General features: G+C 45.3%; 1 protein-coding gene across 2 annotated transcripts; it reads right to left on the bottom strand.

Moving 5' to 3' along the window:
* Positions 1 to 3,117: 3,117 nt before the first annotated feature.
* Positions 3,118 to 9,733, bottom strand: LOC143830280 (immunoglobulin lambda-1 light chain-like). Of its 2 annotated transcripts, none has more exons than XM_077322574.1 (7): positions 9,568 to 9,733; positions 8,187 to 8,303; positions 6,753 to 7,097; positions 5,655 to 5,957; positions 4,870 to 4,968; positions 4,723 to 4,772; positions 3,118 to 3,997 (listed from the first exon to the last, which is right to left on the bottom strand). In XM_077322574.1, the coding sequence occupies exons 2-7, from the start codon at positions 8,227 to 8,229 to the stop codon at positions 3,944 to 3,946; spliced, it is 894 nt and encodes a 297-aa protein (XP_077178689.1). In that variant the 5' UTR covers positions 8,230 to 8,303; positions 9,568 to 9,733; the 3' UTR covers positions 3,118 to 3,943. The 2 variants fall into 2 exon arrangements, with proteins under 2 accessions (XP_077178689.1, XP_077178698.1); XM_077322583.1 differs by having other exon boundaries at positions 5,655 to 5,858.
* Between the last annotated feature and the right edge of the window lie 218 nt (positions 9,734 to 9,951).

Genomic DNA, 9,951 nt, shown 5'->3' with positions numbered 1-9,951 from the left:
GGATTTTCCAGAGTTCCATGGGCTCTGATTGGCTGTTACCCGCTGTTCCTCACACCCTCCAAACAGGCACAAAGGGGATTGGCTGTGTGTGGAAAGGGGCAGGACCTTTGCCCATCCATGACATGCCCCTTGGTGTAGTGCAGAGGTAGTCAAACTGCGGCCCTCCAGATGTCCATGGACTACAATTCCCAGGAGCCCCTGCCAGCATGGCAGGGGCTCCTGGGAATCGTAGTCCATGGACATCTGGAGGGCCGCAGTTTGACTACCCCCATTCTAGCTAGCTGACTTACGCCATGGACATCTGGAGGGCCACAGTTTGACTACCCCTGGTGTAGTGGTTAGGAGAGCCAGCTTTGTGTAGTGGTTAGGAGTGTGGACTTCTAATATGACATGCTGGGTTTGATTCCCCGCTCCCCCACATGCAGCCAGCTGGGTGGCCTTGGGCTCACCACAGCACTGATAAAGCTGTTCTGACCGAGCAGTGATATCAGGGCTCTCTCAGCCTCCCCTCCCTCACAGGGTGTCTGTTGTGGGGAGAGGAAAGGGAAGGCGATTGGAAGCCACTTTGAGGCTCCTTCGGGGAGATAAAAGTGGCATATAAGAACTAACTTTTCTTCTTCCCGAAGACATCACTAGAGCTTACACAGGAGGTTCACTTGACCATTCAAATCATTTCCAGACATTTTGGGGGACCGTTCCATTAGAGGACAAGACTCCAGCTTTTTCTGTTTGCTGCAATACAACGTTTAGCTGCGTCAAGCAGATTAAGCAGCCTTTCTTAATCAGATTCTGACTCTGATCTCTTTAAACTGTCCCAATAAGATTGTTGTGTGGACAAGACGATAGGTACTCGGTCACAGCCGGGATGATCCTGTAGCTGTATGCCGGAACGTTCAAATTTGTGTACAATTCCAGAAGATATTAATGAAGTCGGCTTTGTTTTCCTGACAGCCCCAACATTTACTGGAGACAACGAACACAGATTTTATATAATCAATATGCTGTTTCTTAATCTGTGTCCAGTCTGAAGGTATTGGGAAACAAGGGTGTTTATACCACCCGTCTTTTGGGTGATCTCTTTCTAGTGACAGAAGAAATCCTATCCTTTAAAAAATCTTTTAATCCAGCAGCAATCTCTGCCAACATTGCGATGTCACCAGTTATACCAGGGTTCATTGAGATCCCACCTTTGCCGCCAACATTAAATCCATGGATTCAGAGGAGGGCATAGACATGGGAAATGATCTGAGCTCTTTATTAAGAGCCCATCATAGTACAAGCAGAGCTGAGGGTAGGGTTCATTAGTGTTTGTGCTAATGTGGCTACAGTGCGCAGCACACTCTCCTAGCCCGTGTCCAGCACAGCGTGTCATGTGGTTAGTGAGAGAACAGTGAATGATCACCTTTAAACATTAGTGTTGGTGTTGTCGTTAACAATGTATAATAAACAATGTAGCAGCGTACAGCTGCACAAAAAGCAGCCATGTTTAACTATGCCCAGACGTAATGGTAATTGCTACGTTTCAATAAAAACCGGGATCTCGGGGGAATCAAGGGAGCTGGCTGGATCAACTCCATGTACGTGTGTATCATTCCAACACTGAGAACTGACCCCCCCCCCCAAAAAAAAAACAACCCCAACTGATATACAAAATCCAGACCATATATTGTTAATCGTAATTCCGGACAATATTCCTCGAAAGGCCGAAATTTGTTTTTTTTTTTTCATGCAACAATTGCAGCAAGAATCATCCTAGCAAAGGTCCGGAGACAATCGGAGATATTGAGGACAACGGTCTGGTTAGGTACACTTGCAGAACTATCCAAGAGGTATTCTGCATGGAGCCAGATAAAACAGTTAAAAAAACAACCAATTTAGACCGCTTTATTATATTACAGCCGTTGTTCTGCATTGAATATAATCTGTTGAAAAACTACGTCGCAATGCTCTCTGCATGAAACAATTCATAGCCCTGCCCCCTGTAGTTTTGCCAACTCCGCTTTGTTCTCTAATGCAGTCACTGATCTGCATAACTAAAGATCTTCTCTGCATGGGTAATATACCGTCTCAGGCAGGCAGGAGAGAAATGAATCGGTGAAAAGCATCTTTCAGAAACAACTCTTAAAAGATGCTTAAAACACTGAAGAGGCAGTTCACCATGCAGAGCATGGGTATTTTTATGCAGGGTATTTTTATAGTCTTTTAACGGGGGTTTTAATGGGGGATTTTAAGACTATTGTTACCCGCCACGAGCCTGTAGGGAGTGGCGGGAAATAAATTGAATAATAATAATAATAAAAATCAGTTTTGCAGAGTAAATTAACTCTTCTGTGCAGATATCAGAAAAACAACGGTGTATTTAGTGAGTTTTCATCAGCTTATCCATCATGCAGAAGAGGCCCAAGATGGCCACGCTAACCAGCTTGGTGAATGGCAAATCTACAGAAGAATCTAAAGAATCATGGCACTATTATATAGATTACATTGATAATCACTAGAACACTGTATTAACTGTTGCAGGGTGGTATCAACTGTTTGTGGGTTCAATATCAGCTGTATTGTTATCTTTTTCCTTTATTCTATTCTATTTTATATTCGTAAAAATTAATTCAAGCTGGATATCCAGCATTTAATTCAAGCTGGATATCCAGCATCCACACAAAAGATCTTCCCACCAGCACATGTGATTGGTCAGTTTCACTTTAAAGTGACTGGATCCGGCCAGCTGATTCTCACCACTCATTGGTCAAGTTCACAGGATCCTGCCCCAGATCTCAAACTCGGCCCTCGGCAGGTTTAAAGACTGTGGTCACACCCCAGCTTAACCAAGGCCATGTCTGAGGACCTCAGCTAAGTAGGTGTCCACGAGAGGGTCAGAACAAGATTACAAAACACCAAGAAGTTAGGTACGCCAACCTCCCTGCTAGGTAGGCCTGCCACCACCTCTGAATGGTTCCCAAGGTTTTCAAGACCCAGAGGCAGTGTTGAGGCCTGTCAGGGAATTAACAGGAGACTTGACTCAGTAGAGCCAAGAAACCACAATACAGAATTGGCAGAGTAACGCAACGTACGGCTTAGCTTGTTCAAGAACCAGACAAAAGGTTTAAAAAATCACTGTATTTATTAAGGCGCACATAGATCATTTGTTATACTAAGCTGTGAAAAATGAAAACATTGTAAAATATCTCTTGCTAACACAATATACTCACTGAAGCACAAAGAATGGCAAAGCTCTGAGGCAGAGTTTCAAAAGTCCATAGCCCATAGGATAGAATGGTCAAACCACCTGCAGGTTGTAGAATCACAGAATCATAGAGCTGGAAGGGGCCATACAGGCCATCTAATCCAACCCCCTGCTCAACACAGGATCAGCTCAAAGCATCCTAAAGCAGGTAGGTATGACGAAGGTTTGACAAATGTCTGACAATATGGTGTTACAAATTAAGATTCTTTGGGCATTTTCCCAGGTGGGATTCTAGACAGATGAACCAATCAAAATTTTTTGCCAATTTATTAATAAGCCAATAGAATTACTGATGATGCCAGGGCAGGAGACATGAGAATCCACAATCGTAGGCTAGGAGATGGAATGCTGACTTCATCCAGCCAGAAACCCATTTCTCAAAACAAGTTAATTGGGAACATCTGCAACTCGTAAGCTTATCAGAGTAGCTCTGGGAGTGTTAGCTTCTTGAAGGTCACAGGTAGAGATAACTGGCCGGTATAAACTCGTGCCAAGAAAATGAAGTTCTTCTTTTGGGGCCTACTAGAAAATTCACAGGCATAAAGCCTGAATCAAAATTTTGCAGAAACAAGAACTGAAACCGTTATTTCAATACACAGACACAACAACAATCCTCTGCATCTAGCAAGTTAAACTACTGTAAACGCTGGAGTTTTCTGTTCCTCTTTTCTTCAGACAACGATGTCAACTTTTCCCGTGTCAGTCTGTTTCGACCACATTTTGCCTGTTGTAACGCAATTCTGCATAATCCACCTGCAACCCAAACAGAACGGTTGAAAACCAGTTTATCAGAGGTGCATTTAAAAAAAAAAATCCCTTGTCTGCAAAAATGAAAACTCTGTTTCAAAATACTCCCATAATAACTTCTTTTAATAGGCAACTTGGCAATCTTATGCCTCGGGCAGTGAAACCGAGTAATAGGACCCTTGTGTATTCTCAGGAGATTCTCCAGGTATGCAAAGCACAGTGTGGAGAAGCAACGTATAAATCCAAATATTCAGGAGCTGCCTGTTGTAGAGCCTAACGAATCCTTATCACGAATTTTAAAATGCAATTGCAAATACAAGAACAGTTACGGCCCCACCCTTCTCTCCTCTCACCTATTTCCTCCTAGATTAGCCTGAACTTTTTCAGGGATGCTGCAATCGATTTAATTTTTATCATTCTAATTATTGTATTTTAGGGACAATTCTGTACACCGCCCTGAGCCGGCTCACTGGGAGGGTGGTTAAAAATATAAGAAATAAAATAAATAAGAAATTATCAGGCCACTTTTCCCCCTCAGTGTAACTTTTTGTTCACTGACAATTCTATTTGTTGTTTGTGGAATATTCAAGGGCCGCTCCCTTCTTTCGCTCAACACAGCTATGACTTCCAAACTCTGGCGAGCCCAGAGCGTTTGAATCGGTTCCTTCCATTCTGCAAAATTAGGAACATTCCAACCTTTAGTGACGTTGGTCTCCACGGGTGCTAGTTACCTGCAGGCTCTCCCTCATGCGGACTTGACTTGCTGGTGATTCCGCTTTTCCTATAGAAGGGTAAGCAAAAAAACAAAAAGTGAAGAAGAAAATCAGTGGTATTCAAATCGTGGGTGTTGCCACGTAAAGGTTTTACAAATGCTTTACCTCTGGCAAGATGTTTTCTGCACTGAAGGATCACGGCTAGAATGACGAAGAGTATGATGATACAGGGCACTCCAAAATATAACACGGGATTGCAGTTTCCTGTAAAATGAGACAGATTTGGGGGCCAGCTGCTCGTTTTGCTCCCAGGCAACTGGGGAAAATGAAAGGGGCACCTAACCAACGTCAGAGAATCATAGAGTTGGAAGGGGCCATACAGGTGTCACCTTGTTTACCCAAAGTATATTTATTTAGAAGAGGAGCTGGTGTTTTGTACCCCAGCTTGGTGTAGTGTTTAGGAGCGCAGACTTCTAATCTGGTGAGCCGGGTTTGATTCCCTGCTCCTCCACATGCAGCCAGCTAGGTGACCTTGGGCTTGCCACAGCATTGATAAAGCTGTTCTGAGACTCCTTCTGGTACAGAAAAGTGGCATATAAGAACCATCACTTCTTTTTCTTCAGTAATATCAGGGCTCTCTCAGCCTCGCCTCCCTCACAGGGAGTCTATGGTGGGGAGAGGAAAGGGAAGGCGATAGTAAGCCACTTTGAGACTTCTTCTGATACAGAAAAGTGGCATATAAGAACCAACACTTGTTTTTCTTCAGTAATATCAGGGCATCTCTTGGATAATTGCTGCTTTTTCTCTAAAATTCAGCTATCGGTTAAGCTAGCAGTGCAATGAATCTCGGATGGGCAGATGATACTCTGGAACCATGAGAGAGGTACAGAGCCACCATGACATAATTCCACTGGTTGACTGATTCATGGAGCTGTGACATCACATCTTACCTGTATTTGTGGATAATCCAGCACGGATGCTTCCGTTCTGTTGGACCGAGCAGCCATTAAGTGCCCTCTGGGTCCATGTCTTGGGAGGAACCAGCCGTAAGCTCCAGATGTTGAAGACTCCATTCACATCTATCATGTCAACTTCCTTGGGGACCTGTGATGTTTCCCCATCAATATCCCAGGAGACACTTTCCCAAGCAGGGTCTGCATCAAAGACGAGGCAGAGGAGGGGGACATCGTGGTGAAGATGATCCTCCGGCAAGGAGGCGGGAGCAAGGATGGAAAAGCTTGCCCCAGAAGTACCTAAAAGAGCATCCAAGGGGGAACTGAAGCACAGACTGCTTATTGGAAGGACAGTCACCAGGGTGTAAACTGCATGGAGCTTTTATTCCAGCCCCAGATCGATTCAGTCCCTGCTCTCTACACAGAATGCGATTTCCGTTTGGATTTGGGGTGATTTAAATTTTCCTTCTGCAGCAAGAAGGATTGATCCGGAGTGTCCCTACCTTTATTGTGCGATATCTTGGAGTGCTTTTAATCCTCAATATATTTAAAAATTGCATTGTTTTAAATCTGGGCTCTCCTCCGTGGTAGAGAACCCATGATTGGCTACAGGTGGTCATGTGACAAACTTTCCTTAAAGGAGAAGCCCCTAAGTTCTCTCAAGTTCTGTTGGTCTTGGATTTTTTTTTCTGCCTTCTTCGATCCTTCCCCCCTTCAAGAAAAGAAAGGATTTTTTCCTCCCTCCTCTGACTTCTTCGATCCTCTCCCCTCCTTCAAGAAAACAAAGAAAGAGTCTTCATTTGCCTCCCCCCCCTCTTCTGAGCCTCCCTAACCACGTGCAGAACACTTTCTTGTTTCAATGGGGGGGGAGAGGAAGACTCGAGTTCAAATCGATCTGAATTCAACAGGATTGACAATGGAATAAACAAAGTAAGTGCAGACTCTGCCCAGTTGTTCATTAGGAGTTTAACCAACCCCTTCTCTTGGGCTCAGTATGGGTAGCCATTCAATTCTCAAATCGTTTTGGAAGTTGTAAATGGGCATACAGTGCCTTACAACATAAAATTCCTCTTTTGGGGGGAGGGGGATCCTCACCTGTAACTATCAGCCTTGTCCTTTGAAGGCCTCCCACAAGTTTGGATGCGGGGCTGACGCAGTAGTACACTCCAGAGTCATTCCTTTGCACATTGCTGATGGTCAGAGATCCGTAACGTTGAGCATCAGATGGACTGGAGTATTTTCCACTCGGCTTCGAAAACACGGAACTGTGATATATCTTGCGCAGACTTCGATTTTGTTCTTCCTTGTACCACGGTGTGCTTGACGTCGACGGTTTCATCCAAGATGGAAACCTGCAGGGGATTGTCACCTCTGTTCCAGGAGACGCCCAGATCTCCCCCACCTTTGGCTGGATCCTTCTGTGGCCTTGTGATTCAGCAGCTGCACGGGAAGACCAAAAGCACACTCACCGCTGGCTGTTACACACGCCAATGCTCATCTTCTCCACCCATTGCATAAAAACTGAGGGTGGGGGTGGAGTTCCTGCACACAATGTCCTTGCTGTATCATGATAAACAAGAGCTATACTGTTCTCGGGCGGGACACAGCCTCATCTCTCTGGGGCTATCTATGGCAGTTGTGTAATACCTTTATGCTGCCAGCCAGGTATTATTATACTGTATCATTGTATGTGTGCATGGAGTTTCCTTGACCGCTGATGAAGCCCCCCTGAGCTGAAATGCATTCGGTCTCTGGTCATCCCATGTGCAACCCCTGAGACTGAACCTGCAACATTGCACAGACTGTGATTCATGTGTTTTCCATCCTCTCACCACTACAGACAGGCTGTGAGGCAGGTGAGGCTGAACATTCTGACAGGACCGGGGACCTCCTGGAATCATAGCCTCCAATTGGGTCCAGTTGGGTCCTGGGGTTCCTACGGAATTACCTTTATAAGGCAAACTCTGTGGCTAGTATTGAATAGTGGGTTCAACAAGGTGCAGAGTCACTCGTATGCTGAAACCTCTTCAAGAATTGTGCACAACTGAACTGCTACACAGCCCGCCACCCGAACTTATATACAGCTGAGGGGTTGCCGTCAAGCCTTTGATCAGCCCTAAATGGAGCCCCCTGATTGGACAAATATAACAACCAATAGCAGGCTGGATACTGCATGCCAGCCAATGGTCCAAGGTCATCCAGCTGGCTGCATTTGGAGGAGCAGGGAATCAAACCAGGCTCTCCAGATTACAGGCTCTTAACCACTGCGCCGGGGTGGCCCAACTCCAGGTGTCAGTGGACTACAATTATCATGAGCCCCTGCCAGCACACCGTTGCAGGGGCTCATGGTGACTGCAGTCCACGGACATCTGGACAGCGGCAGTTTGGCCCTTCCTGCACTACGCCATGTGGGCTCTCAAACTGTTTCCAACAAGCGTGGAACAAATTGAATCAGTTGTCCGCCAGGATCCTCAAAATTCCATAAGCAAGCACGGACCATGAAACAGAACGGGTTTTGAAAATACTCACTGTGCAGAGACAGGAGAATCATCGCAGCCAAGTGAAGCAGCATTTCAGCTGTGAAGGAGACCCTGCCGGTGAACAGGTCTCACCTTGCTCTGATGGATGGGGATGTCCTTCGATTGCCTGCCAATTTCGATGGAAACACACAGTTCAGAGATCGTTTTGGGTGGCTTTGGGATACATAATGCTTTTGGCCTAAGGCAGGTCGGGAGGCGGCCATGTAAAAGGTGAGCCAGCTGCTCATTTGGCTCCATCGGCAGCTTCTGAGAATCAGCAGAGCACCCCACAGGCTGCATTCGTGAGCTGATGTCTCAGACTCTTTGCTGCCATGAGGAGGGAAATCTAAATCTTCCCCCACTCTTGGTCAGAATATACATTTCATTTCTTTGATCCATAGCCTTCATTTCTAGAAAGCTTTTACCCCAAAGCAGCATATAAAGAAAGCACAAAACTTGCATTGCGCACCAAATAATAGTTGACAAAAGGACAAGAAAAGACAATCACCAGCATAAAGATGAGAACATATGCAGCCGGAAAAACAACCAAATGTTTCCAAGGACAACAGAATAAATTGTGCAAGTTGATAGTAAAGGCCTTTCTAAAGAAGTGTGTTAAGAGCAGAGGCCTCTCATCTGGAGAACTGGGCTGGATTCCCCATTCCTCCACATGCAGCCGTCTGGGTGACCTTGGGCCAGTCACAGTTCTGTTAGAGCTGTTCTCACAGAGCAGTTCTCTCAAAGCTCTCTCAGCCCGAAAGGATGACTCGTGGGGTGAGGAATGGAAAGGAGTTTGAAAGCCACTTTGGGATTTTAAAAAACCCCAGTCTTCTTCTTAATAGTTGACGGAAGGTAAAAATGAAGAATACTTAAAAAAAAATTTTTTTTTTATAGTATCTCTACAATTTGTAACTGCGATGAATTTTAATTTTTACCGACCAGTTTCTACTTATCTATTTCAAATAGTAGAGCAAATTTAGAATCCAGGGGCACCTTTAAGACAAAAAGAAATTTAATCAAGGTATGACCTTTCATCGGATGCAGTGTCATAGAATGTCCATGACTTCCCTCTTAAATCTAATTTAAACAGTTTATTGGACTTCTGTTTGGTCTAAATGACCGTCAATAAAATTTCAGTTTCAATTTCGATGGCCCGTACTACCCAATAACTAACAGTTTAAGTCCCCGGAGGATGGCCCATTGGTCATTTGCTGCTGCTGGAGAGGGCACCCTCTTTCTGATCTCAGGCCGGATCGCAAATGAAGCAGAAAAATTTAAGATTACGTACCTCCCTCTGCCTATGGGTAGGGCCAGTCTGTGGAAGCATGTGCCTAAACAGAACAGAACAGAAACGTAGAGAATCTGGAAAAGAACAGCCAAAAAAGACTTACCAGGTAAGTGGACCAAAAAATAAGCCAAGTGACCAATCACACTGTCCAAGGTTTTAACCGTTACTGGGTGGTCTGCAAGCTGTCAGCTTGGTGGCTTCCTTTGTGTCAATGTCTCAGTGCCCTTTCTTCAGGGCAGCCTGCTTTGCACCACACCACCCACACAGAAGCCGTGTCACCCTTCCAGGGCCTTCCCTCGAGGCGTCCTACCACATCCGTGCTTTGGGCTGTGCTGCTTCTGGGCCGCAGTTCTTTCAGCGACGTGCTTGGTCCAGAACTTCCTTTTATGAGCCTCAGGTAGAATCATAGAATCACTGAGCTGGAAGGGACCTTCATGGTCATCTAGTCCAACCCCCTGCAGAATGCAGGGAATTCATAACTACCTAC

Source organism: Paroedura picta, chromosome 1, assembly GCF_049243985.1.
Source record: "Paroedura picta isolate Pp20150507F chromosome 1, Ppicta_v3.0, whole genome shotgun sequence".
NCBI lineage: Eukaryota > Metazoa > Chordata > Lepidosauria > Squamata > Gekkonidae > Paroedura > Paroedura picta.
This window is presented reverse-complemented; position numbering and strand designations above follow the sequence as displayed.